This window comes from Pseudopipra pipra, chromosome 8, assembly GCF_036250125.1.
Source record: "Pseudopipra pipra isolate bDixPip1 chromosome 8, bDixPip1.hap1, whole genome shotgun sequence".
Lineage (NCBI taxonomy): Eukaryota > Metazoa > Chordata > Aves > Passeriformes > Pipridae > Pseudopipra > Pseudopipra pipra.
Window position 1 is genome coordinate 421820 of NC_087556.1, and position 27420 is coordinate 449239.

The 27420-nt window shown below is 46.8% G+C and overlaps 1 protein-coding gene across 2 annotated transcripts in view; it reads left to right on the plus strand.

Moving 5' to 3' along the window:
• Positions 1-27420, plus strand: part of MCU (mitochondrial calcium uniporter) — an 88743-nt gene that overhangs the window by 51344 nt on the left and 9979 nt on the right. For both annotated transcript variants that reach the window (XM_064662122.1, XM_064662121.1), the window contains exon 2: positions 24482-24551. In XM_064662122.1, coding sequence (XP_064518192.1) covers positions 24482-24551 — 70 coding nt within the window. The remainder of the gene's footprint in view (positions 1-24481; positions 24552-27420) is intronic.

Here is a 27420-nt window from a genome sequence, read left to right on the forward strand (position 1 = left end):
TGTCCCAAGAGGGAGATGAAGTGTTGATTCCTTGGATTTCCTGCTGGGCACAGTTCTGGGTCAAGCCTGCTTGTCTCCCAGAACTCTCACATGTCCTGCAAATACATGTGAAGGGTGAAGGACTGTGGGTTGTGTGAGACTTCAGCAAGGAAAGATCCAAACGATGCTGATGGGATAATAAAGGTGCCAGATGAGGAGCAGAGTTGGGTGGTGTTGCACAGCCTGAGGTTTTGAACTGTGACATTTGCAAGGTGCAGAAAGGTTGCCCCACAGAGCAGCACTGCTGGTGGAACTGCTGGTGGAACTGCTGCCCACAGCGGGTTAGCAAAGCCTGGTGGTTTCCCAGACCATGGAGGAGTTGTTGCTGATTTCTTTATTTGAGAGGAGCTGGGGGGAAAAAGCAGGACTTTGAGATGGAGGCAGCCCAAGGTAGGAGTCTAGTTCTGATCCTCACAGTGTTCTCTTTTGCAAACAAAGTTCATTTAAAAAAAGAGTTGCCAGTGTCTTGGTGGAGTTGGCTTGGCCCAAGAAATGTGTCGTTGCAGCAGCTCTTGTGCAGTGCTTTGAGAGACTGAGGCAATCTTGTATTTCTGATGGTTCTGCACTGTAGCAGTTGGATTAATTTTGTAGGGTGCAAGGCTCCCATGTTTTTCTAAAAAACAAAACAAAACCCCAAGGAATTTCAGCTTGTTCGTAGATGGGATCTAAACAGGCCTCCCTTCAGGTGAAACTGGGAAACTTCTGTGTCTCTGGGGCTGTTCTGTGCTGAGATGAAAAAAATACGAGATTCAGTGTCTAGAATTGCTGTTAGATAACTACTTGGAAAAACCAAAATTGAGTCTTGCTTGTTAAATCTTGTTTGTCAGTCCACTCAGCGAGACCTTCGTGCCCGCTGTAGCTACAGTGAGACCTTTGAAGTGACATCTCTTGACAGGATCCAGAGCTCTTTCAAGGGATTTGCCAGGTTGGGGGGATTTGGGTTGTCAGAGCAGCACTGCCGTGGGTCAGCAGTGCCTGGGTGAGTGGGGTGCTAGGCTGGCACAGGCTGGCACAGGCTCCTTGTGCTTCCCCCGGCACAGGGAACCTCCCTGAGCATCCCGGGGATGTCCCCAGGGCCCGGCTCAGGGTGGGGAAGCCTTGGCTTTGATGAGCCCTGTGTGTGTCCTCAGCAACACAGAACCAGGCACAGGCATCCAGCCTGATTGGAATGGGAGTGGTGAGTCATTCCCCAGGAGGCCCTTGCTCCAAACCATCCTTCCACAGTGCAGCAGTTCCTTTGGGCTGCTCCGGGCACACCCTGCCCGTGCTGCTGGCACCGAGGGGGTGGCCTGGACTCAAATTCATTCCAGTTATCAGCCTCGCTGAAAAAAAGGCAGTCAGAGCCCTGAGCATTGCTGGGATTCCCTGCTCCTGGTTTATTTATGGGTCTGGAGCACTGCTGAGAGCAGCAGGAAGGAGAGAGTCCTGGGCACAGAGGGAGCAGGGGTGGCTCTGGGATCATCCCTGTGCTGGAGCACTGACTGCCCTGACACCCTCTAAACCCGTCCCTTAGCACAGTCACTGGCACACAGTGCACAGAGTTTGCAGCCAGAATAAATTTGAAGTCACTCTCTGAAGTGTGGGTCCACTGGAATATCTCAGTTTATTTATTAAAATTTGGGAGGGTACCAAAGTGGACAGTGGCTGTTATGCCTCACTTGCAAGACTGAGTGAAGCATTTTTCTATTTCTTTAATCTTGGGCAGTTACAGCTCTGTTTGTTTGTTTGTTTATTTATTTATTTATTTATCACAAGGCAGGTAAAGCCAATTGGAAAACATTGACTATCAAAATCAGAAGTCAGGTCTTGGGCTTTGAATCTTCTGTGATAAGGATGCCTGAAGATCTATCTTTTGTGCATGTTATCCTTATCAGACCTATTTCTTAATGGAAAATAAGCATAAATAGCCTTAAGTGCACCAAAGTCTACTTTAATTACAGTATTCTTGTAAATATTGAAACGTTAATATTTTAAAGAGGAGCTGCTTTTAAAATACAGGCTGGGAAGAAGGGGTTGTATCTCACCACTGAGATCACTTTCCAGGCTGTGAAAGTCAGAATTACGTACACCACATTAAATATGTTTTTTGGACCTGCAGCAGAAAATGCAGCTATTTTGCTGGTTTTCATGTGCCTGTGATTTTTCCTTTCTCTTGTGCAAGAAAGCTTTCCTGTTTGTTTTTTTTTTAATTCTGTTTTTTGCTGATGTATGAAAACAGAACTTAATAAGAAAGCTGTTAAACTCCCTGTAAATATCAGGGGCATATTGGACTGGATTTTTAGATATTTAGGCATCTAAAAGGCAAATAGGTTCACTTATGTTCATTTTTACTCCTTCCATGGAAGTCAGACATCAGACTTCCAGTATTTCACAGAATATCCTGAGTTAGAAGGGACCCACAAGGATCATCATTCCAGATTTCTCCTGGAAGCTTCAAAAGCATCTGGTTGTGGGTTTTTTCCACCTGCAGATGCTGAATTTTTATGTCTGTTTATTCTTGCAGTTAGCAGCAGCTTTACATTTCTTAACCTAAATGCTATGAATAATGTGTGTTCAGAGTATTGATCTACCAAGCACCCTTAAGGTCTGCATTTAACTTGGAGATTTATATTTCAGCTTCAATTAGAATAAGTCATAAAGACATCTTCTTTGGCAATTCTCTTTGGTTTAAATGAATGTGAAACCATATGAACTCGGTGGTTATTGACAGGCTGTGTGTTTTCAGGGCTAGAGTGGGAGCTGTGATTATACAGCTGGATAGAAGTGCCTGAGTGCAGGGAAACCTCACTGGAAACCTCACATTTCAGGAAAATCAAATAGGAATGGTGAATGTATTTAGAGCTGACTGTTCTTAATGAGTTTTCCTGCCTGACTTGACTTACTGAAGCTGGAGATTTTTGAAATGGCCTGGATTTTAAGTCATACATCCCAAACCTCATTTTTGTTGCAATAACTAAACCCAGCCATGAAGAAAAGGGAAGGTTTTACCAGGTTTGATTAAATTCAGTAACATTTACTTTTTCCCTGGTTGAAAGTGGCTAGAACTTACATTTCTGCTCTTGAGTGTTTAATCTTTAGGAACTCCAGCTTGACTTAAGCATCAGTGGCTGTTCCCAAACTCCTTTACCCCTTTCCCCTTCTGTGCTTTTTACACTTGGACGTGTTTTCCTTGTTATGGTGCCTGTGCTTTTGTAGGTACCTGAGCTCACGTGGGTTGGAATATTTTCCTTTTCCAGCTGTATCTTTGCTGCTCTGAGTGCTGGAGGGGAAGCTGGGCTGAAAAAGTCATAGTGTGGAACTTGTTTTTTGTTAGAGCCACGGCGAGCTTTAGTGACATTGGAAAAATGTTTCTTTCCCTCCCTGTCCCAAATGCAGGCTGAGGGTCACTGTGACATTCCTCACAGGCCCAAGGCTCTCAGGGAAAATCCCCAAAGTCTGGATGGTGAGGCACTGCCAGGGCTCACCTGCTGATCCACACCAGGGTCTGTCTCTGCACAAGGTCTGCTCTTTCCCCCTCTGATAAATACCCTCCCTGAGAGTTCAAATGGCAATTAAGAGTAGGTTTTTTTTCCCAGAATTTCAAGTTCCTTACAGAACTATGTGCCCAATCACCCTCTGAAACAGCTTGCATGGAAATAACACGGCTCATAAGTGGTTTAAGTGATTTACCTTGGCATTATCAGGTAGCAGTTCTGTTGTGGTACCCGTTGTGCTCCCTGCAGTGGCTGCATGGTGCAGTGATGAGGTGAAATGAGGTGGGCAAATGCAGGTTAAATGGTCTGTGATATCTGTTTTCTGAGCTCTGGTTTTATTCAGCAGCTAGAACAGTGCAGGGGGAGGAGGACCTGGAATCTCTACAAGCAGAATTACTGACCTCAGGTTTTCTCCTCAACGAATGTCTGAGGGTACACCTAAAAATGACTTTGCAAAGTGGCACAGCAGTTTGAGCCGGGCTTCTCTAAGCCTGGATTGGTGGAATGACACCGCAGTTGATTCTGTCTGCTCTTGGGATGTGTCCCTTGTAGCTCTGCTTTGGGGCAGAGGGGCTGTGGGCACAGGGCACTGACACACATCCCGGTGTTTGCCCTGTTTCCAGCAGTGCCAACGTGGGGCAGCAAATAGCTGCTGGAGTCACAGCTATGGGACAGCTTTGGCTGCCCCTGAAATCCTTGGGAAGCATGACCAGCACCCTTGCCAGTACACCCTATGGAAGCTCGTCCCTCACCCTGTGCACCCCCTTGGAGTTCTGCCTTGGGAAGGGCTCGTGCTCTCCCAGAGCCCTCCCCTCATGTCCCTGCAGGGCTGGCAGGGGGGTCCAAATGTTTAACACAAACACTGCCCTCAAATCTTTCTTCAGTAATTGAGCTGAACAGTTTTGCTCTCCAGTTTAATCAAGTGTTTTATCCCCACTTCAGGCTGCAGGTAACAGACTGAACTACGTGGTTTGGATCTTACCCCCTTGCATTATTCATAGCCTGTTGTCTCTGTTCTCAGCTTGCCAGATGAATTACCTCTATTTTCAGTAGTTAAGCTTGATTTATTCGTTTTTCAGCCTGTGTAATACTTAAACAATTCCCAGGCAGATTTGGAAGTGAACTTCTGGAAGACACAAAGTTTGGGATCTCCTTGATCTTGCATCCACTGGTGCATCAAAATGGCAGGACCCATTTGAGGGGAGAGCACACCAGGAGGAACTTAGATTGGAAGATTGTAACTTGTCTCTCCCACAAACCATTTTTTTTTTCTTTACTGGCAATATTAGAAAACCAGTTTCTTTTAATCTTCCCCTGATGACTCATCTACACTTTGATACTATAAGGCTGTTTAATACCAGAAGTTGTATACTCTGCTTTTTGGCAGTAGAACTGAAGTGTTAGAGGGTTTGACTGCAGTAACAGTGTCCTGGCAATGTAGCCTTGTGCAGTGGGGAGAAGGATGGCTGAGGGGCACCAGGGGTTTGGGGGAATAAAGCAAGAGCTGGTAGCACTGAGAATTCCCCCTTAGTGTAAAAGGGAAATTTATTTTACAGGGAGCAAGACAGAAATAAAAACGGTGGTTTGGAGCTGGATAGTGTGTTTTGACCCATGTACTTCTCACTTTGAGCTGGACAATCTATTTGTGCTTGATGTTGGTGTCAGACCCTTCCTAAGGAAGAATAAAGTTGATGGTCTGGAGGAAGGAGCTGTCTGTGGGCAGGCACGGGGATAAATCACTTGCTTTGTACCTCAGTTGGCTCTTTCCTACATGAGGACTTTCAGTGGAGAGAACTGAATGAGTGGTTTAAGTGCTGTGCAAACAGAGGGTTGTAGAGAGCAAGGCAGCGACCACTTGAGAAACTACACAGTGACTTTGCACTGTTGGTTCCTTTACATAGGAAAATAAGTGTTTTCAATTCAGAGATCGTTCTCAAGCAGCTCCTTGTGTGGAGGGTGACCAGTGTGTGTGCATTCACATGCCCATGGCAGGGAGCTGTTCTGCAGTGTCCTGTTATTCCTCTGGTTTTGGCAGGTCCTTGAAAATAGTTTTGTGATTAATGGAACTGTTTCTGACCACCACAAAGCACTGATCTCATGGATAAACTTGCTTAGAAAGTACTTTATTATTGTAGCAAATTTAGCCAAGCATTGAAACACTTCGTTTTTTTTTTCTTGTTTCTCTGCCAGAAATATTTTAACTCCATTAAATATCTTTGGATATCTTTGTATGAGCCAGTGATAACTTTTCTTATGTCCATGAGCCAAGAAGATAATGAAGGTTGCACAGCTCAGTAAAATGTTTTTCTTGGCCCTTGCTGCTGTAAGGAAATGCCTGTGGAAGTTTCCTTGGATTGAAATATGGAGCAATAAGTGGTGGAATAACAGGGGGACAAGGACACCTGAAGAAAGTGGACGTCAGGAGAGCCTGTCAGGAGCCCCGTGCAGCACTGGGGTTTGGCCAGTCCCCGTGGGATGTACTGGGCTGGGAACCCTGGCCAGTCCAGGTGACTGGGAACTCGGAGCAGTGGAAGCAGGCATTGGTTTCCTTCCCCTGGGAAACTGGACTTGCAGCTGTAAAACATTAAAATAAGTGTGGCTGGTACCTGGGGAGAGGAAAAGCTTGACATGACTGGGAAGGCTGTCAGGAGAAGAGGTTTTTCCCTCGCTGAGCACATGCAAATGTGCCAGGGAGAGAGGAATGCTGGAGCAGCTCTGTGATCCTGTTTGTGATCCGTGTCCTGCTCCCAAAGGATGGGTCCAGCTTCAGCTGCTGCCCCCTCCAGCCACGTGTGCTGTGTGAGAGGATGGCACTGCCACCTGCACATCTTCCTGTGGCCCATCAAACACACATGAAGTGAGGTGTGCTGGGGTCAGGTGAGTTCAGGGCCGTACAGAAACAGGGTTCAGTCTGTACTGGCATTTAGTAACTGGTTCCATTTGGAGGCGGGTTTTGAGCCGTGTCTGTCACACTTCCTGCTGCTGGGTCTGGTGGTGTGGTTGAGTTTTCTCCTGAAGAACTGCACCTGAGCCACCATATCTTCTTTCTCTCCCAGAGATACAGGTTGTTTTCCCTGTTCAATGTGATTTGAGCTCTTACATATGTTATTCTTTAAACTGGTGACCAGCAGAGGCACGTTCCACTCAAATTTTAAGCCAAAGCTGGTAGTCTTTGACAAGGCTTTGTGCTCTAACTCTTGACCAATCCTGCAGTTATAAAGAGGAAGCTTTAGCTTCTTTATATTTTCCCTGTGTGTATGGAGGGAGTGCCCAATGTGCCTGTGTTAGTGGGGTGTGTGCTGTACATGGTGCCATGAACTGTGTCTGGAGGATGCTGAGCTCAGGAGGGGAGGGAGGGAGTGGTGAACAGGGCAGGGCAGACCCTGTTGTCCAGGAGCAGTTGCCAGATGGTGACAGCTGAGGAAAGAGCTGCACGTGGAACCTGAGAGATTGCCTGAGAAATGGCACAGCCCAAACATGCATCCATTGGAATTTAAGCTTGTTCTGAAAAAATATTATTAATAAACCCACATGACTGTGCTCTGTTAGTCAAGTTCCACTGGCCCACTGGCTTTATGTGGTTCTGTTGTTGGCTTTGAGGACTCAGGAGGAGCTGCCTCCCTCCCACTGTGCTGTCTGTGCCCAGCAGACACGTGTGGGTGCTTTGATGGTGCTTGTCACTCTTGGTTTGGACAGAAATGGGTTGCTGATCTGCAAGGCTGGTTACCCACGCTTCGTGGTGGTCACCAGTGTGCTTATACCAGCAGTATTACTCCAGCTTCCAACACCCTGTGAAGTGTGCTTACCACAGGGACTGTAAACGTGTGTTTGATTCCTGCTGGAGCCCTTGCTGCTTGTTTAACAAAAAAGGAAAACACAATTAGTGTTGGAAAACTGTAGTCTGAAATATGTATGAACTGGTTGAATAAAATCTCCCTGGTCCTGTAGGTGTGTGAGACTTGGATCTGTTGCTTGCTCCGTGTAGTGAACTGGATGGTGTTTCTCCTTAAGGGGGAAAAATTCAGGGGAAGAAATCCACTGGTTCAAAATAAAAAGAGGGAAACAGTCCTCTTGCTCATCTTTGGGGGTTTTTTTGTCTGTTTGATTGGTTGGGTTTTTCTTTTGGTTTTGTTTGGTTGGGGGTTTGTTTGTTTGTTTTGGTGTATTAATATTTATGAAGTTTTGGGGTTACTTGGAGCCCCTAATTTTTCTTTTGTAATAATAAAAAAAAAAGTTTAAAAATCTCTCTGCTCTTTCAGGAGGGTTCTACAGAATTGTTCATGTTTTAGTGGCATGAATATCACGGCCTTCCCTGAATTTGCTCTCCATCTTGCTCCTGTGTGGCAGAAGCTCCAAACGCTCCCAGGCTCTTGCAGAAATGTTGTTGTAACTGCACAAATCATGATGTCAGCAAGAGTTTTAGGTGACTCTGTGTGCTTTCCCCTGTTGATACAACTTGTTCCCTGGCTGTGGTGGTCCCTTCTAAGATGACCATGGTGACTCTATGGAGATGCTCTCACTCTGTGCCCCCCAAAGTGCTGCACTTGGCTGCCACATTAAGGCAAAATAAATAGCTGCTGCAATGAACAGCAAAGCACTGACAGCCTGTGCTGTATTTTAAGGTCAGGTCAGTAAAGGAGACCTTTTAAAAGCCCATCTGGAGTTCTAATTTGTTGCCCAGTTGTGCCAGGTTAGCTGCTGCTCCATGGCCTGGCACTGTAAACTTGGCTACTGTGGCATAAAGCAGGAAAAATGGATTGCCAGGATTGACTGGAAAGAGGCCTTGGAGGGTTTTTTTCCCTTGTAACATGATGAAATGGTATAAGAAGCATTCATTGTGTTAATACTTCAGCAGCTCCTGTCACATGAGATTCCTTTTAAGGAACCTGGAATATCTTTGCTCATTCCCAGGTGCTGTTGCACACGGCAGAGGAGAAGCAAAGGTGCCAGTCACCCAGCTGGCTGCTGTGGGATGCACCTTCTGGGGACACCAAAGCCCTGGCACTAGTTTAAAGCTTCCCATACTGTCTCAACCTTCACTGCAAGCAGGTCTGTGCCTTGTCTTGCTGTTCCCAAGGGCCAGACAAAGCCAGGTACTGCACAGAGGGCAGCTCATCACTTGCCTCCTTCAGTGACTGAAGTGTCCAGCTCTTTACACAGTCCAAGAACAGGAGCTCGGTGGTTCAGAGATGGAGTGAGGAGGGGGATGTGTCGCTGAAGCAGCTCCTGAGCGGGTGGTTGGCTAAGTCAGCAGCTGTGGCTGCTGCTGCAGGAGGTTTTGGTGTCACAGACTTGCAAAATGGTTCCTCCGTGCAAATGTGTGTGTTGGACAGGAGGATTTCCTAGAAGGAGAAAACAGCTGTTTGAACTGGGCTGTTAATGACTCATTGGTGCTCTAACAATCAATTTAGGCACACTGCCTTGTTAAGTGATTTCTTACTGTTTGCTTAACTGCTTAATTTGGGATCCTTGAAGGAATCACAGGTGGAATAGATGGAAAACCACTCCCTTCATAGAACTTAACCAGCTGTCATGTGGTTTTTTGAAATAAACTCCTTGCTAGACACTGTTCTGTCTAACTTTGTGCTCATTTGAATTAGCCTGCTGCAAATAGACATGAGTGAGGCACAGGAGCCTTTTTCAGGCAGCAGTGAATGACTGAGTATTCTGTATTTTCTCCTGGAACTTTAAACACGTAAAGCAGCATTTCAGAGCTGGAGCTGATGGGCCCCAGTGCCCTTAGTTAATGATCAGGTGTAGGTGGTGGCCCAAGCAGTGCTTGAACAGCTGGAGCCATGTGCCTGTTCAATCTAAGGGTGAGTGGTGGCTGTTTCTCTGGAGTCTCCCCCCATCCTCCCCACTAAAATTGAGCAGTTCTCTGTCAGATGGAAAAGGTTCCACATGTCAGCTAATGATTTGCTTAATAGCGTGGTTAAGCACCAGTGCAATCAATCCAGTGACAGAGTTGAAATTATCTCCTAATTACATTGAGAATCAAAGAATTCCTGGCTTATGGGGAGAGGAGGGAAGCAGGGAAAGAGTTTGCATTTCAATGCAGTTCTAGGAAGGTTTGGGGCATGAAAAGAAGTCCGTGTCACCTCATTAAGGTGAGCAATGACACTTGCTGAGTTACCTCCAGCCAGATCAGAACGAGCATTTTTAAGCCTCTTGCTGGGCTGAAAATAGTGTGGGAAAGCCTATTGAAATCTGTTTGGGGCTGTGCAGGCTTTATTTGTGTTCATCTTTGTAAATTCCATTTATACAAGGTCCAGAGTCCTTGTTTTTCTTACCCAGCCACCACCCGAAGCAGGGTGTGTCAGAGCTGTTAAAGCAGGAGTGGGGCAGTTGTGCAGCCCCTCTCTAAACCTCCTGGGAGCCAGGAGGGGGTACAAGGTGGGCCTCTACAAACCTGGCAGGGGTTGTGGCTTGGGAGCATTGGGGTGGCTGTGAAGGAGATATCCCCAGGGACATTGGCAGCCAGTGCCAAGTGCCCAGTGCACGGCGGGGCACTGGGATCCAAGGACACCTTTCCCATGGATCAGGGGGGCAGCAGCACCCACAGCATGAGGCTGGGTTGGCTTTGCATGCTCCTGGCATTCAGCCAGCAGGGACATGAGTGTTCTCCTTTCCTGCTGTGATTTCTGCAGGGTGGTGGGGGGTTAAACATCAGAGGAGCTGCCTCTGTCCAAGGGAATGACATGGATCTGACACTGGGAAAGGAGGGATTTGTGCTTTCCTAGAGAGCTTGCTTCCTTGGAGAAACCAGGTATTTATTCTCCCTTAGGCAGGACTTCCTGTCTGGAAGATGCAGAATTCAAAAAAGAGGAGTTTGATATTAGTAATAATAAATGCATGTGAGAACTCCCCCTTCCAGACATCATCCCCTCAGCTGCCACATGCTTTCCTACAGATCCACAGAGGTTTCTCACCAGCCTCCAAAACCAAAAAGAGTGGTGGTTGTTCAGTGGTCTTGGAGATGATACTTCTGGGTTTTTCAGTGGTCTGGGTGGTGGAGGTTTTGGCAAGTTTTTGGTAATCCAGAGAGTTATGGTGTCAAATTAATTACACTTAATGCTCTAGATTTAAACCCAGCTTCCCTATCTACAAAAGGTGGAGAGAAGAGCAGTTATTACTGAACAGTTATTGCTGGGTACTGTTGGTCTGGCAAACTTGCTTCTGTGTTGTTAAATATGCTGTATATATTAATAGCAAATTACACCTCCCAGGAGAAATAGAACAGGTCTCACAGATGTTCCAAGCCAATGGCCACTAACAGACTGTAAAACTGATACTGTGTCTCTTTGTTATGGGGTTTAATTAAAAAGCTGAAATTTACTGTGTTTTGTGGTGGCAGCAGCCCCTTGGTGTAAGTAGGGGCTTGTGGCAACTTAAAATTGGTGATGGTCTCATTCAGAAAGGCTGGAACAGACAGAAGTTTCCTCCTTCTTTCAAAGTACAGCATAACTTAATAAATTCCTTGGCATTTGCATGCTGAGAACCTCTCAGTACACAGAAAACTCTGGTGAACTTAATTCTGTTGCTCTTGCCTGTAGGCACATTGGAATGAATCTTCCTTGGTTCGTAATGTGGAACAGAAATGCATCCCTGGAGGAGAAGCGTGTGCCAGTCACCCACCACCCATGTGTGATTCACAGGCTGGGTTCAAACTCTTGCAGCTGTAACTTGGAAAAAGAATTCAGACCAAGTTATAGTGATGTTCTTGAATTACAGGAGCACAATGTAGAGATGAGGCTTTTGTCTTTTTAAATTAGCCTCGAAACACTCAGGTACTCTTGAGAAAAGGCAGGGTAAAATTTGGGGGGTATGTTTGCTCCTCCTCGCTGATAATAGCACAAGGTTGTTCCAAACACCACTGTGTTGTGCTGGTCTGTAGACAATCCATGTGAGATGTGCTCTGGCTGGGTGGATTTGCTGGGTTCTTCTGTTCCTGACCAAATACCCTTTGCAGCTGGTGCAGTGTCCTGCTCTGCCGTGGACCATATTGGAGCAAGGCTGTGACTTGTGTTCCTCCTGTTTTCCTGCTCTATGCCCACCTACCTACTGCTTTCCCATCCATAATTTGTGCATGCTTTTAGTTTCCAGAATGACTGTTTCCCCTCAGAAATCAGTGGTCTATTATAGTTAATCTCAACACGATGGAAGTATTCCTGGTTTGCGTGTCTGAGACAGTGCTCTGCTTTCCCACTGAGGTTTGGGGTTTGTTTTTTTTTTTTGTTTGTTTGTTTGTGGGTTTTTTTTGTTGTTTTTTTTGTTTTTTTTTTTTGCATCTAGAGCTCTTTATGGATTCTCCTGGTATTTGGCTGGACAGCCACTCACACTGCTCACAGCCAGCTATTTTAGTGCTTATCTTAATGCTTTCTCAAGGGCTGATGTGTTCTCACTGCTGTGCTGGGAAAGCACGCAACGAGTCGGTTGGACAGTGCCATCGGGGACCTGCTCCCTGGAAGTATGGGAGTTTTGTTGGGAGTGTCTGGGCTTCACACCTCAACTCCTCCCTGGCACTGCCTTGCTGCTTTCTGTCTTGTTTTAGGAATAGGCTTTGTCTATACTAAAAAACAATTTAAAAGCGGCGAGAAGAGGAATCTGCTTCCGATGTCTCGGGAGGATATTTGTGGATGTGCGAGCTTTTAGCAGACACTGCCGGCAATAATCATGCCTAGCAGCTGTGACAGCTAATTGTGGTTCACTTACGAGCTGTTTGGATCCAGTTCATCCATCAGCAGAGCAGCATAAGCAGGCAGGGATGAAAGAAGCTGATTGTAAAGGAGGCCCAACGCTGAATCACCCTTCCCTTACGTCTGGGCCTTCACGTTTGCCGTATCTTGGGAATGGTTCTGGGGATGATTGCAGGCTGGGCCTGGGTGCATGGACCAGACTGCAGAGCTGGGACCCCAGCACCTTTCACTGGCTTTGAAAACAAGGCAGAGCCCTACCACTGTGGCAGCTGGGGAAACTTGCTCTCTGACATCTGTTGGCTCAACACAGCCAAAATGAGAAGAAAAGGAGGGAGAGGGATTTTTTATGTGGGCAGGTAGTGACAGGACAAGGAGCAATGGTTTTAAACTGCTGGAGGGCAGGGTTAGATGGGATATTGGGAAGGAATTCTTCCCTGTGAGGGTGAGGAGGCCCTGGCACAGGTTGCCCAGAGAAGCTGTGGCTGCCCCTGGATCCCTGGAAGTGTCCAAGGCCAGGTTGGACGGGGCTTGGAGCAACCTGGGCTAGTGGGAGGTGTCCCTGCCCATGGCAGGGGGTGGAATGAGATGGGCTTTAAGGTCCCTTCCCACCCAAACCTTTCTGTGATATGATGATTCTCTCTGGCCTCTTAACACTGTCCCCATCAAGGAGAAGAAACCTGGGATTCACAGTTGAAAGAACTTTAATTAATAATTAGCATTGGATCAAAGGAAAACTCCTGGTTCCCAGGGCTATTTACTGCTGTGAGGAAGCACTAAAGAGGTTCTTGGACAGACAGCGTGGAGAGTATGTGAGTGTGTGAGCTGAGCCAGCCTCCTCCCTTGGATGGGAAGCATATGTTTTGAAGTCCTTGCCTTGATGCCTGTCCCTTCGTGGCTTCTCCACAGGGGCTTTTCTGCTCTGTTTTGTGTGTATATTTAATTTTCTGGAGAAGAATGGTTCAATTTTCATTAGCTAACTGAGACTGTCAATGAAAATACAAACTGTAAAAGGTGTCTCTGACAGCTTGTATAATTCAGAGCCAAATTGGAAATTGCTGCCTTCTAGACCACTGAACACCTATCACAGTATATTAAACCCAGTTTAATTGATTTGGAAAAGCTTTAAGGAAGGGATCTAGCCAAAGATCTCCTGTTACTTTCCATTCCAAATCCCCCTCTCCCAGGATAATCTCTTTTCCCAGGGCTATTGATTCTTAAATGGCCTGCACGTCTAGAAAAATGGTAGTTTTTTCTAGTAGTGTATTTCCAAGGCTTCTCAATCTTTTAATATGAATTAAGTCTTAGTGTTCATGTAGGAAATAAGTGTGAACTGCAGACCCTTTCTGGCAGGAGTATCTCTGTGTGGTTTGCAGATTAGAATTGGGCAAGTAATTCAAATCAGCTTTTTGTGACTGGCTGTCGAAAATGGATTTGTTTTGTGTCGGATCCTCCTTGGGTTTCATTCTTTGGATAAAGCTGCAACAGTTTCTGTGGGGGAAGAACATTTTAGATGGTTGGAGGTGTAAACATAGTAAATTACATGTTTTGTGTTTTTAAAACAAAATAAAAACACTTGAGCTGAAACTATTTGTAAACTTTCAGTTAAAATGTTACTAAAAGAAGCCTCGTGATATGGGGGATGGAGGATTGGTAGAACACAGTGTTTTTAAACAAAAAGAAGGAATTAAGTGTTTGGGTAATGCTGGTTTATCACTCATCCTGACAGTGGATAACTTGATAACCATTGAAAACGTGTAGGGAAGTCTTTGGTCTGTTTTTCTTTGAGATTCTTTAGTGATTTAACTTGGATGCCTTGACTTAATCATTATACAAACTAGAGAGGGTTTGTGCACGGTGTGTGTGTCCATAAACCCAGTGTTGACTGGTTTTGCCAAGGCAGAGGGGGAGGTTGGGGAGGGAACAGAGTGGGTTGGTGTTGACGGTGACCTGGCTGTGGTGGCACCTCGGGGGGAGCAGCAGCTCTTCCTGGGGGTGTCCAGCCTCCTGTCCCACCACGCTCAGCCCCAAGGAGTGATGGATGTGCCTGAGCTTTGAGGATGGCACTGGCTGTCAGATGAAATGATCCCCTTCAGTTTTTATTAGCTTTGCCCAGCCTTTGTTTGGCTGTTAGTGCCTCTGCTGTGCTGTCACTGGGCTGTAATTATGGTCGGGTCTGTAGCACAGCGATGCTGTGCAGGAGATGCTGTAATTGATAGCTCTGAGCTATTAGGAGATGCTGTTACAGTCATTCCCTTGATCAGTGGTCAATTAAATAAAAACCTTTTGATCTCAGCGCCCCCTCCTCCTCTTCCCAGAGGTGACTGATGCTGAAGTGGTCACTGCAGGCACTGGGGTTCCAGTCAGACCTACTTGCTGCCAAGGCTGTGTTTTGGGAGCAGTCCCACAGGTGAGAAACACTTACCTCCTCCAGAGGAGCAGGACCAAGTGTTTCTGAAACCATACACAGACTGCTCCTTGTGCTGTATGGAAGGGGACCAACCCCATTTTCCTGTGCTTAGGGGGAGAGAGCACCTCTTCTACGAGGAAAGGCCAGGAGAATTGGGATTGTTAAACATGGAGAAGAGAAGCTTTGGGGTGACCTAATAGTGGCCTTTCAGTGCCTGAAGGGAGCTGACAAGAAAGGTGGAGAGAGACTATTTATGGGGGACAAGGGGGAATGGATTCCCACTGCCAGAGGGCAGGGTTAGATGGGATATTGGGAAGGAATTGTTCCCTGTGAGGAGGCCCTGGCACAGGTTACCGAGCAAAGCTGTGGCTGCCCCTGGATCCCTGGAAGTGTCCAAGGCCAGGGCTTGGAGCAACCTGGGCTAGTAGAAGGTGTCCCTGCACATGGCAGGGAGGCTGGAATTGGATGAGCTTTAAGAGCTTTTCCAGCCCAAACCAGTCAGTCATTGTACCACCTCCTCTCTCACAGAGGCCGGGTGAGATGAGCTGGGGAAAGCCAAACTGGGAAACCTTCAGAACTGAATTGAATGCGCTATTTAAACGTCAGGTTCAAAATTAACATGTTTGTGCTGTTACTGCACGTTCTTAGTATGTCAGTAAAGATCTGCCTCTGCAGAGCACTGCCTCGCACTTGAGTTTATCTTCTGCTGAGTTGTCTCTCTAGGCACAAACCCAGGGCATGCAGGAGGTGAGCACTGCCCCATTTCCTCTCTCAGGGCGGGGAGAGGAGGGTGTTCTGTGGAATAATTGAAGGTACGTCATTAACCAAAGGATATTAAACATTAATGTGTGGGGATATTAAGTTTGTGTGTGAAGCATCCTTGATCCGTGCTCTGGTAGCACAATGAAACAGTGTTCTTTAATGGCTTTAAAACATTCCTATCTTTTTATTGGAATTTTTCTCATATCCTTCTGATGCTCTCATACTGTGATAACTTGCCAGGGAACATCAGTGATTTGGAAGCCAGAGTGGCTCAGTAACAATCCTGATGGTGGGCAGCGTATCCAGGGGAAAAATGTCAGGCAATCCACCCTTAATCAAATGGGGGATCCTTCCAGGGCTTCATAAGGTGTGTGTGGGACTAGCAAAAGGATTGATTGTTCCTGTACTAATCACACCTGGTGGCAAATCGATGCAAACTGAATGTAGAAAGCAGGGAATCGTGCCAAGCTGAACGTCCCACACTTGGGTATTTCTTCCTGGAGAAACCTGGCCGGTGTTAATTGACTGCAGGTATTTGTAGCCAAATTTAAGGTTTTTTGCTTAGGACCTGAACTTGGGAATATGAAAGTATCTATAAAACTTATCTGACGCTTCTGGGCAACACTCTTAAACTTCCCTGCTGAGTGCCTCATAAAGGATTCAATCCTAAAGCTGATTCAGTCTCCAAGCTTAACCTGTAAGGGTCATAATCCAAGAGAAGTAACCACTTTTTGTCTTTAGTGCTTGGACTGACTGGACGTGTCTTTGTGGGTGCAAAAGAACTGGCTCTTACTGTCTGGGAGTACTTACCTTCCTGTTCCACCATTTTCTGGACCAAACCCAGACGAGGTTTTCCAGAGAGATGAGATTTTTTTTGTGTTGTGCGTTCCTGCAGGGAATTACTGGTGTAGGACTCCCCCAGTGCTGGGATGTGCTGGGATGTACTGGGCTGCTGTGGCTTGCAGGAGTTTGCACCTCTCTATACCTCAGCCTGCAGCTTCTCCCAAGCTGTACATCATATCCTGGCGCCGACTCCGAAGTCTGCAAGAGCCTGCTGTGTCTTTTCAGGAGCTGAAAGCAAGGTTCCCTCCTTTCTGAGTTTATTTCCCTGGAAAACCAGTGCGAGTTGGCTGCTCCCCAGCACCCACCGAGGCAGAAGGAATTTCCTTACACTTGTGGAACTCTCACCTCATAGTTCTGCTTATTGTTTCATTCTCGATGCTGGAATTGCTAGGGGTGTGTTAGTATGCTGCTGTTTCCTCACTGGGAAGCTCTTTTTGCAGTGGGAGAAGAAGGGGGTAGGAGCTCTTCTTTTAAACTGGCTGTAACAAAGACAAAAGGAGTTGCCTAATGGGGTTGCTAAGTGCTAGAGGAAGAAAATCAAACAAAAAAAAACCTTCAAGCAACAAAACAACAGCTAAGCTGCCCCGGGGAAATGCTGAGGGGAATCCATCTGATGCCTTCGCTCTTGGTTCCGTGGTTTTCAGCTGTGAGTGACTGAACGAGACAAAAATCCCCGAAATTAGTGAGATCAGAACTCACTACATTCTTCAACCTTCTTCTTAAGCCGTGGTTGCCAGTCCCTTTAATTTTAAGAAGAGAGTTCTAAACCTCTGTGCTATAGGAAGATTCAAATAATAAGTCTGGAAGTCAGGGAAAGGAATTCAGCTCTCGGGTTTCAAAGCCAGCACAGGTTTAAATGCATCACAGTGCTCTGTTTGGCTTCTGTTTTTCAAGCCTTCAGGATTCGAGGGAATTAAAATCCTCAGCTTTTTTCTTTTTTCCAGTAACCATGAGGATTGTATTAGAGAAACGGAATTCAAACCATCCTACTCCAGTAAAGCAAAAATATTTTCACAGTGAAACTGTGATCTGGCATCACAAACTGTCAGGGAGATGTTCCAGCCTGCTAGAGGTAGGAAAGGACTGTGGAAGGCTGGATAGAAGGAGTGTGGTGTCTGCTGTTCCCTGGCTATCATCTGTTTTAAGTTATGAGTGGTGTAATTATCTGTAAGTTGTTCATGCTTGCAATAAAGGTAAGAATATAGACTGAGAGAGGGTTTCGGTTTGGGGTTTTGTTTAGTTGGAGGAAAAAGTGATATGGATCGTGGTAAGGGAGGCACCTGTTAGAAGCAGTAGATACTGCTTGACTGGTGTGCTTAACGTGTCAGCTGAACTTTTTTCCCTTTTATTACCTTCTCTTCCCTCTCTTGTTCCCAAGAGGCTCAGTCAAAGCCATCAAATGCAGTGATGTTCCTGCTCAACAACAGTTCCTGCTGCAACTCATCCTTGCAGTACCTCCACAGCAGCAGTAATGCCTGGGAGAAAGGAACAACAAAGGACAAGGCACAGTTACTTCATCCCTGTTTTTTCCCTTTTCTGCAGGGAATTAATCCTTCTACCCTCTCCTCTTCCTGGACACTGTGGATTACCTGTTTCTTTTTAGGCAGATGGGCAAAGGAAGCAGGATGAGAAGGGAGTATTTATAGCTCACCTCCTGTTTATGTTCCCTTCCTAGCAGATGTGATGAAGCTTTGTACTAATGCTGGAAGAAGAGAAAATTCAGGCAGGAATGAGAACTGAGGCAAAGGAAGACCATTTGCTAAGGTGTAGGTCGTACAAAGTGCTTCCAAATATACAGAATAACACTTCCCACAGCTTGCTGGCATTGCCTTTTTTTTGTGTCCGTCTCCTCAGCCTGATTTTAAAAACAAAGAAGAAAAACAAAATCAAAGAACAGCACTGCAGTTCAGACAGGTTCTCATTTGCTTGGCCTTCACCCACATGAAATGCTGCCCTGTGGAGGGTGGGTGCAAAATGTTCTTTTTGGGGCAAAAATCTGACCTCTTGTATGGGATGTGAGTGAGGGTGTACTGGCAAAGGGAGAAAGGAATGAGTTCAAGGCAGTGGGATTTGGTCAGACAAGTGTTTGGGTCCTAGGAGATGAGCTGTATGGCTTAAAAAGGCAGCAGTTTGGACTTGTTGGAGAGAACTGTGCTCAGGAGTATAAGGCTCGTTACCATCACTGCAAGGGCACAGCTCCTGCATCCAAGGGCTTTCCCAAAATCCATGGGGGTTTGGAAGGATGCAGTGTGAGCAGTACCCATGCAAGAGGAAAGGATGTTTTTATCACATCCCAGACTCCCAAACAGCAGCAAGGTGTTCGCCTTGAGGGAAATACTTCACATAGTGTTTACTGTGTTAACATATCCAGAGATTGTAGCAAAAAGTTGGAGAGAAGGCCTTCCATACAGGGTTACAAATCCTCCCTGGTCAGGTTGGGCTCAGTTTCAAAGGAAATTGAGAAATTTTTTTTAAATTTTTTTTTTTTTTTCAAAGGAAAGCAGGTCACGGTGTCCAGGTACCTCAGAAAGAGTTAGAGGTGGTGAAGTAGTGGGTGAGAGATGCAGGCAGAGATCTCCGATGCCAGATTAGGCTGTTTTTATCCCTTCGGAGGTTCCTGAGGAAGCCGAGGAGGATGCTGACGGAGGAATGTGAGATGGGCAGGGCTGTGCCCGGGCGCTGGCAGCGACACTGTCCCTCACGCTGCCCCTCACACTGCCCCTCACACTGCCCCTCACACTGCCCCTCACACTGCCCCTCACACTGCCCCTCACACTGCCCCTCACACTGCCCCTCACACTGCCCCTCACACTGCCCCTCACACTGCCCCTCACACTGTCCCTCACGGGGCCGCCACCACCTTCCCCCTGTCCCCTGCTGCCCTCAGACCCGCCGGGGCTGCCGTGGGCACCGCTCGTGTCGGAGGGCTGGGACGGTCCTGCCTGTGCTCGGAGCCTCGCGGTGAAGGGGTTTGTTTGCAAACTTTGATTTAATAGTCTCTATGTGGGGGTGCCTGGGGCTGAGGGATCTCTGTGTGGGTGTCCAGGTCTCTGTGGGGGCTGTGTGGGGTATCAGGGGCTGAGAGGTCTTTGTGAGGGCTGTGTGGGGTGTGAGGGGCTGAGGGGTCTCTGTGAGGGCTGTGTAGGGTATTGGAGGCGGAGGGGGTCTCTGTGAGGGCCATGTGGGGTGTTGGGGACTGTGTGGGGTGTCTGGGGCTGAGGGGTCTCTGTGAGGGCTGTGTGGGGTATCAAGGGCTGAGGGGTCTCTGTGAGGGCTGTGTGGGGTGCCCACAGCTGAGGGGTGTGGGACTGAGGGGTAGGGGTCTTTGTGGGGATTGTGTGGGGTGTCAGGGGCTCAGGGGTTTCTGTGAGGGCTGTGTGGGGTGTGAGGGGCTGAGGGGTCTCTGTGAGGGCTGTGTAGGGTATTGGAGGCAGAGGGGGTCTCTGTGAGGGCTGTGTGGAGTGTCTGGAGCTGAGGGGTCTCTGTGGGGACTGTGTGGGGTATCAGGGACTGAGAGGTCTCTCTAAGGGCTGTGTGGGATGTCTGGGGCTGAGGGGTCTCTGTGAGGGCTGTGTGGGGTATCAGGGTCTGAGAGGTCTCTGTGAGGGCTGTGTGGGGTATCAGAGGCTGAGGGGTCTCTGTGAGGGCTGTGTGGGGTGTCTGGAGCTGAGGGGTCCCTGTGAGGGCTGTGTGGGGTGTCTGGAGCTGAGGGGTCTCTGTGAGGGCTGTGTGGGGTATCAGAGGCTGAGGGGTCTCTGTGAGGGCTGTGTGGGGTATCAGAGGCTGAGGGGTCTCTGTGAGGGCTGTGTGGGGTGTCTGGGGCTGAGGGGTCTCTGTGAGGGCTGTGTGGGGTGTCTGGGGCTGAGGGGTCTCTGGACAGAGTTGGATCCTGGATAAAGCGTTGGGATAGGGCGGGAATTTGTGTTAATTTCAGTCTGTTTCTTGTTGTTATTTACTTTAATTGGCCGTAAATCAGCTTTCCTTTAGTCCAGTCTGTTATGCCAGCAAGGGCTGGTGAATGATCTCCCTGCCTTTATCCTTTCATCCTGCTCCCGAGGAGTGAGGGAACAGCTGGCTGGGCAGCTGGCCCCAGTCAATCCACCACAGTTAAATGTACTTAAATCCAGTCAGAGCTTACGTGCTGGTGCAAAAATACTGGCTGTGGTGATAAGTCACACATCCCAGCCCTTGGACAGCAGGTTTCTGGTCAGGGCATGGTTTTTGCTCTGTATCTCCTTTGCTTTGCTGATAGCTGGTGTGAAGGGGAAGGAAAATGGGAGGGCAAAAAGAGACTCAGTGACTTAGGATCAAAGTATTGTTTTGGAGAGACCGAAATGTAACAGAGTTCAGGAGCAAAAGTAGTTGGAGCCCTGAAATGAGGGAAAGATGGATAAATGGAGCTCTTCTTTGAGGTGGGTAATTTGGTTACTGTGGCTGCTTGGGAAACCTTGCAGCAGTTCTCATCACTGAGATTCCAGCCGGGAGGTTTTAGGATAACAACCACTTCTAGAGCCAGGAAGGACATTCAGTGTTTCATGCTGTGAAAGTCAGGATAGAGGAAAATAGCTGGTGCTTGTTGGAAAAGGTGAGCTGCTTCGTGTCAGACTTCAGGCAGCCTCACTTAAAGGAGGGCCTTTTCTTAATTTGTAAGATAGATTTTGCTGCTGGCACTTGCAAACGTGTCCCTTAAAGGTTTCACTTGTAGTGAGAGATTTTTACACAGAGAGTGCTTTGTTTTTCACAAAAGCTCTGCAGCTTTTGCTGCACTGGTGCTCCGGCTAATGAGGTAGCAACATCTTTTACTTGGTTCTAGATTGATAGTCACCTTTTTTCATGCTTGGGGTGGTTTTTTTTCTGGACAGCCTCTTTTCTGATCTTAATTAGGGTTTGGAGACTCGATCTCCCAAAGTTGTTACCATTCCATCATTGATAATTGCATAAATGGAGAACAGGAGCTCTGCCACATTGCTCCCTCTTTTCCTATCAAAGAGAACTCACTGGCAGCTAAAGGGCTGATTTTTCCAGTGGGAGTTTGATTAATTTTGTCACCCATGGTAGTATTCAGAAAGCTCCATTAGGACCTATAGAGATGTCATTATTTTTACCTTTGGGTTGTCCAATATAGGCTTGGACAAGGCTGGAGGAAGCTTTAGTTTTGGAAAAGGGACTGGGATTTTTTTTTCCCTCTTGCTCCCTTAATCGTTCTGGGAGCAAAGCTGCTGCATAACCCTGAGCATCTTACTGCAGATAACAGAGAAATGAAAGATCCCATGGATGTGGAAAGTGAATTCCTGAATGTGTTCTCTTGAGACCCAGAAAGTTATTCTGGTGCTTAGAGCTTCTCATTTCGGTGGTCTGGCTTTGGTGCTTTTCACACTCCAAGTATTACTTATTTTGGAAGTGGTGGACAAGTCTGTCTGAACTGAAGCCTGGATGTAGTTAATTCCACACTTCACTGCCGAGGGAAGGGTGAGCTGTCGACTCACTGATGGTGAGATCTGGTCAGTAAAGCTTGAAACAAGTTCCTCTCTCTGCCCCATTCCAGTCCCTGGCCTCAGCTTTCTGCCATATTTCTACATGAAGCTGTTGAACTGCAGACATCAGGTAAAGGGTTCAGACATATCTCTCCATCTCAGTTTTCAAACAGCAGTCTCCCTTCAGGAATAAAAATGATGGATGATTATTTAAACTCTTGCTAACCTTGGCTGGCAGATCATGACATTTCTGTCTCTGCTGAGTTTGAGTTCATTTGTTCTTTTTTTTTTCCTTTTTCTGACCAGTGGAGAATGTTTTTGTAGATAAGAAATTCTACCAGCAGCACGTATCACACTGCACAGTCCAGGGCTGCAGGAGTGACAGATACATGCAGTTTAACAGCATCTCTCCTGTAAAACATCCTGGCAGCACAGTCCTGGGGGGATTAGTGAAACAGAGGGGTTCAGCCCATGTTGGGATGCAAGAATTGTCCAAGTGGTTAAATCCAGGGACACCTCAAGAGGTTAAATCCGGGGACACCTCAGCTTTTTGATGAGTCACTTAACAAGCCCTGTGTTTTCAACCTGTTTTGCCCTTTCCTGTGTTCTTGCCCATGTTGAATGAGGACAGGAGGCTTCTGGAGCGGGCTGGAGCAGAGTCAGGTACTCACAGCCTTAAGGTGAAGTCTTTGTAGGTGCTGCCTGATAACATCTTCCAGTTAGGTGGTTATTTTGCAATGGGTTTAGTGGGGTTTAGGATTTTTCTGCAAACTGCTACTGGCTTTTTGGGCTGCCGTGCAAATCTGGTAGAAAGGCAGGCTCTTGCTGTGCAGTGTTTCAAAAAATGGGCAGTTAATTCTGTGTAGAAGGGAAGAGTGAAGCACTGAATAGCACATATCAGTGGCAGCCGTGCCATGGGATCGGATAAAACAGGTACATAAACAGTCTTTGGGGTGGTGCTCTCTGACAGGAGGGTTTGTGTGAATTCTGCCCACTTATTATTGTATCTGATACTATTTTTAGAAGGATTAAAATTCTCCTTCTTAGGTAAAAGTCGTTTCTGAGTCTTGTCTTGCATGTGGTGCAGCTTCTGATCATTGAAGCTTCTGACTTTTTTCATAATAGAATAGTGATGTCAAGACAGTGGAGCTTGATTTGTCCACCGTGTGAGACTGTAGCTGTGTTTTCTCTCAGGTAGTTTTGAGTTTTAAACCTGGTTTTTTTCAGGTGGGGGCTGGTCCTGGTTGCTCAGCAGCAGCACACAAGTGTCTATCAGTCCAGTTGCTATTTTTCAAATGTTAAGAATACAAGTTTGCTTTTTGGTTCACAACATTCAGGGGGGTTTTGAAATATTACTTTTGCCAAAACATGCAACTTCCTACTTGAGTTAGAGCTGTTTAATGCCCAGTTCTCTTTTCCTGTGAGCTACTTCATGATTCTCAGCCATGGGAAGCTGAAAATGCAGTCAAGGAAAATTGAAAATGACCTGACTGATTTTCATTGTCAAAACTGAAAGAAATGAAGTGTAAATAAGCACAAAGTGAATTTCTGAAGCTGACAGTGCAGCGACCATCAGGGCCAAAGGTCCTGCCTTCAAGAAAGATTAGTTGTGAAACTATCCTTGATTTGCATAGCAGGCTTCAGAGGGCAAGCAAAGGAGCAGTTAAATCTTATTTTAATTAGACTATTGAAGGCAACCTTGCAAAATAGAGAGGTCTGGACTATTTGGCAGAGAAATTATCAACAGCGTGGGGTTTGTTTGCAAACGTTCAATAGAAGTTTACTTAAACAAGCCCTCCCCGTGAGATACCTTTATAGGAACGTCGGTTTGGCAGCTCTGCTTTAGCAATCAGCAAAGAAAAAAATGTCCCAGACCGTAGGAATGCCCAAATGGGAGTGCAGCTGTTGGGAAACCTGAGGCTAGCCACTGAAATACATCCCACCATAGACAGGTGAGGGCTGCTTTTGTGCCTTATTTTAAAGGGCTCTTTTGTGCCAGTTAAAATTCTGCTGTTGGGGAGGATTATATATAACTAATATAATTTATTCTAAGAGATAGACTTTAAATCAGTCTGATTCCAGATTTTCATGGACAGATGAGTCCCTTGCCAGGATTGCAGAGCAAATAAACCATTCATGCACTCCCTTTATTGGGCTGTTGTGGGGTTTTTTATAGCTCAATATTACAATTATTGCTTTTTATCTTGGAACAATTTGTTCTGTGAACAGGCGTGTTTACTACTTGTGTCTCAGAGTTTGGCTTCCCTGTGTAAGGACAAGGAAAAAGTCACGTTGGCATGGAAAACAACCAAAGAGAATGAACCTCTTAATCCACAGCTCTGTGAACATCCCCTCAGTTACGCTAAAACTTCTTTTTTTAACCTTTTTTTAACCTATGCTTTTGTGTGATTTCTGCCTTTTATGTCTGTGTAGTAAACCAGATTGATTTCTTAAGACTGATTAACCACGCGGCTTTAAAAATACACGATGCGTTAAGGAAAACAAACCACAGCTGTTCTGTTACAGACTCTCACTTTCAGCTCCGTGTGTGGAGAGTGAGGTGTGTGGAGGTGAACTTGGCTGAGGGGGGAAACCCTGTGGGGTGACAGATGGGAAAAGAAGAGGCTGTTCCTGACAGTGCTCCTGGTTCGTGGCCACCCCTGTGGATGGGAGGAAGCGCCCGGCACTGGGGAAGGGGCTGGCGGGAGGGGGACAGGAGGTGGCACTGGGGTGCGATCCTGCCAGACTCTGAACATTTGTCCTTTTTGCTGTGCTCGCGTTTTCCAGGTGCATCAGCGGCTGTCTCCTTGGCAGAGCGTGCGGGTGGTGTATTGCAGTACCGTAGTGCCCTCTGATGGTGAGTACACGCGTGCAGCGACTCCGGGCTCGCTCGGGCTTCACTAACTTCGGTTGCCTTCCCTGCCCCCTTTTCTGGTTGAGGCTTTTTTGGCAGCAGTCCAGTCTGGAGCTAAGGAAGCAACAGAGAGAACAGCGTCAAGAAGGATTAAGGCAATGGTCAACTTTTCTACTAACTGTCCGTACAAAACTGGACAGGCTTTATAAAGGAAGACGGAATTGCGTGCAGCTGTCTGGATCCCTTTGCCAGGCTTGTCCCTGAGGTAGCTGTGAGCTCTGTGTGATGCTCACCCTCCAGGGTAAATGTCCTTCCTGAAGGGAGGGGGTCCGACCATGGGCCAGGCTCTGCTCCGTGGTGCTGAGCAGTGGGACAAGGGGCAACGGGCACAAACTGATGCCCAGGAAGTTCCACCTGGACATGAGGAAAAACTTCTTCACTGTGCAGTAACCGAGCACTGAACAGATTGGCCAGAGAGGGTGTGGAGTCTCTCCCTCACTGGAGGTATTCCAGAACTGTCTGGGCACAATCCTGTGCCATGTGCTCTGGGATGACCCTGCTGGAGCAGGGAGGTGGGACCAGATGACCACTGTGTTCCCTTCCACCCTGACTCAGTGTGACCCTGCCTGCCCTCTTGACTTCATTTATGTAAGAAAAGTGCAGTTCATACCAGCTGTGTGCTGAACCAGTGGAAAGCATCATTTGCTGCAGTGAATAAGTTGTGAAGCCAAGGCACTGTTGTTCCTTTATTTAAATTCTGGGACAGCTCAAACATTAAGCTTTTTTGGCAAGGTTGTCAGAGCAAAAGGATGCACTGGTGGAACTTTAAAAATCCCCGTGTGCCAGAACGCACAGAGGAAAGGAGCAGCTCTGAGCTTGCTGCCTGCTTATCGTGGGCATGCTGTGCACGGAGACTGGGGCACTTGTGCTGGCTGACACGAGCAGGGACTGCATCCTCTCCCCAGTAAGGCCTGTTCATAAGGCCTGAAAGCTAATAAATTAAGGGTTCCAGCACAGTCACTTCCTCTACCAGGACAGTGATGTGGGCAAACACAAAGAGAACATGACTGCTGTGGAGAGCTCCAATAAAAACCTGAGGGATTGAACAGGTAGAAGTGCAGAGGACATGTAAGGTTGGGAGGATGATGTCAGTGTGCCTGGTATGATTTTACCTCTTCTTGAATATTCCTTTTGTTATTTCTTCCAATAACTTTACTGTGCATTGTTTTGACCTCATGTATTGCTTAATCCTGTTCTTTGTATACTTTTGCTTATGCAAAACCAAAAGTCTTTAAAAAAAAAAATACCCCTGACCTGTTGCTGGTTCACACGTGATTGAGTCAAACCTTTGTGGTGCTTGAATGAAACTTGTACCTCAAAGCAACCTCACACTTAATATAGAGTGTAAAGCTTTTAAAGTTCTCCATGGTCTTAATTAGCAGCGTTCCTGGCCAGGTTGTAGGTGTCTGTAAATGCACACTTGTATACAGTTACTTTCTTTTACTTGTCCCACGTGTTTAAATGTTGGCTTAACAGTGAAGATGGGCCCAAGTGGTAGCTCTGTAGTTAGCGAGATGCCAAATGCTTTGTCCACTTAGTAACTTGTGAAGTAGATGCAGGTGATGCCCGGGGCTGTGGGAGCAGAGCAGAGTGAGGCAGCCCTCTCACAGGGGCTGGTTAGAACTTCTCCTGGCACTGTCTGCTGCTGTCTGCTTGGTTTGTGTTATTGACACGTCCTTTGGATTTCTTTCTTCTCTTTCTTTGCCTCTGAGCTCTTCCCTCTCCAATGCAGTAAAACTCTGACCAGCGTTACTTGTGTGGGAGGTGCTGAGAGGATCAAACTGGAATTGTGGACTTTCTCCACCAGTGAATTAAGCTAGAGAATTACTTCTACAAGGAAAGCATAAAGCAGCTGTATTTTCAGCCTTAGTGAACCCTGTCTTTTGAAGGGAAATAATTTGGTCTTTAATACTTCACCTAAGCTGGAAATCCTCAAGAAAGGCTTTGTGTGTGCTACCAGTGCTGGTGACTCCTAAAATGCAGCAGCAGGGCTGGTGCTGGCAGGCACTTCCTCCAGAGCTGGTAGTGCTGGAGCTGTGGTTGTGGTGTGGTAGCAACAGGGATACACAGCAAAGCGTCCATGCAAACATTGTTATCTCCTGTGCTCTGCAGCAAACTGCCTCACTGCCCCTGTGACCCAGGCAGTGCTTTAAATCAGGTGTGTGTTCCCTGGTTATGTAAGCACAAGTTTGTTGCGTATGCTGCTCACAGAACCAATGAATTCTGTACTTAAGTGGCTATTTTAAGCTTCTAAACATGTGGATTGCTCCTTCTGAGCCTGCTATCACAAGTGTAGCTAATGCTGATCTATTTCTTACCAGTCTCTTGTTCAAATACTCGAGTGAAAAACCAGAAAAATCTGATAGCTGGTGTCATAACAACTGCTGATAAGGAGCTTGAAATTCTGTCTAACGGTCCAAAGAAATTGGCAGTTTGCTTTATTTCTTCCCAGGAAAGATCTGTCTGTTGTCTCTGAGCTCTAAGCTTCGAAACACTAAAGCTACTAAAATCCTGGCAGGTGTCCAAGAACAGACATTAATAGGTTTGCAAATTCTGGGGCCTCTTAGGATGCTTTAGGTGTCCATACTTAGTCACTTCCACCTAGTCCTTAAGGAATTCGGGGTGGCAATCCTCTGGAAGAGAGAAAAACCCTTTTCATGCTTGTTTTGGTTCATGAAGGTGGGTCACAGTCAGCTCAGAAGCCCAAGAGAACTCTTCTGGCTTCGTTCAGGTGCACTTGGTGCATCCTTTCTCAACAACCACGAGCCTCCCTTTTCGGAAAGGTGTCTCCAAGACTTGTCTTAGTAGTTGC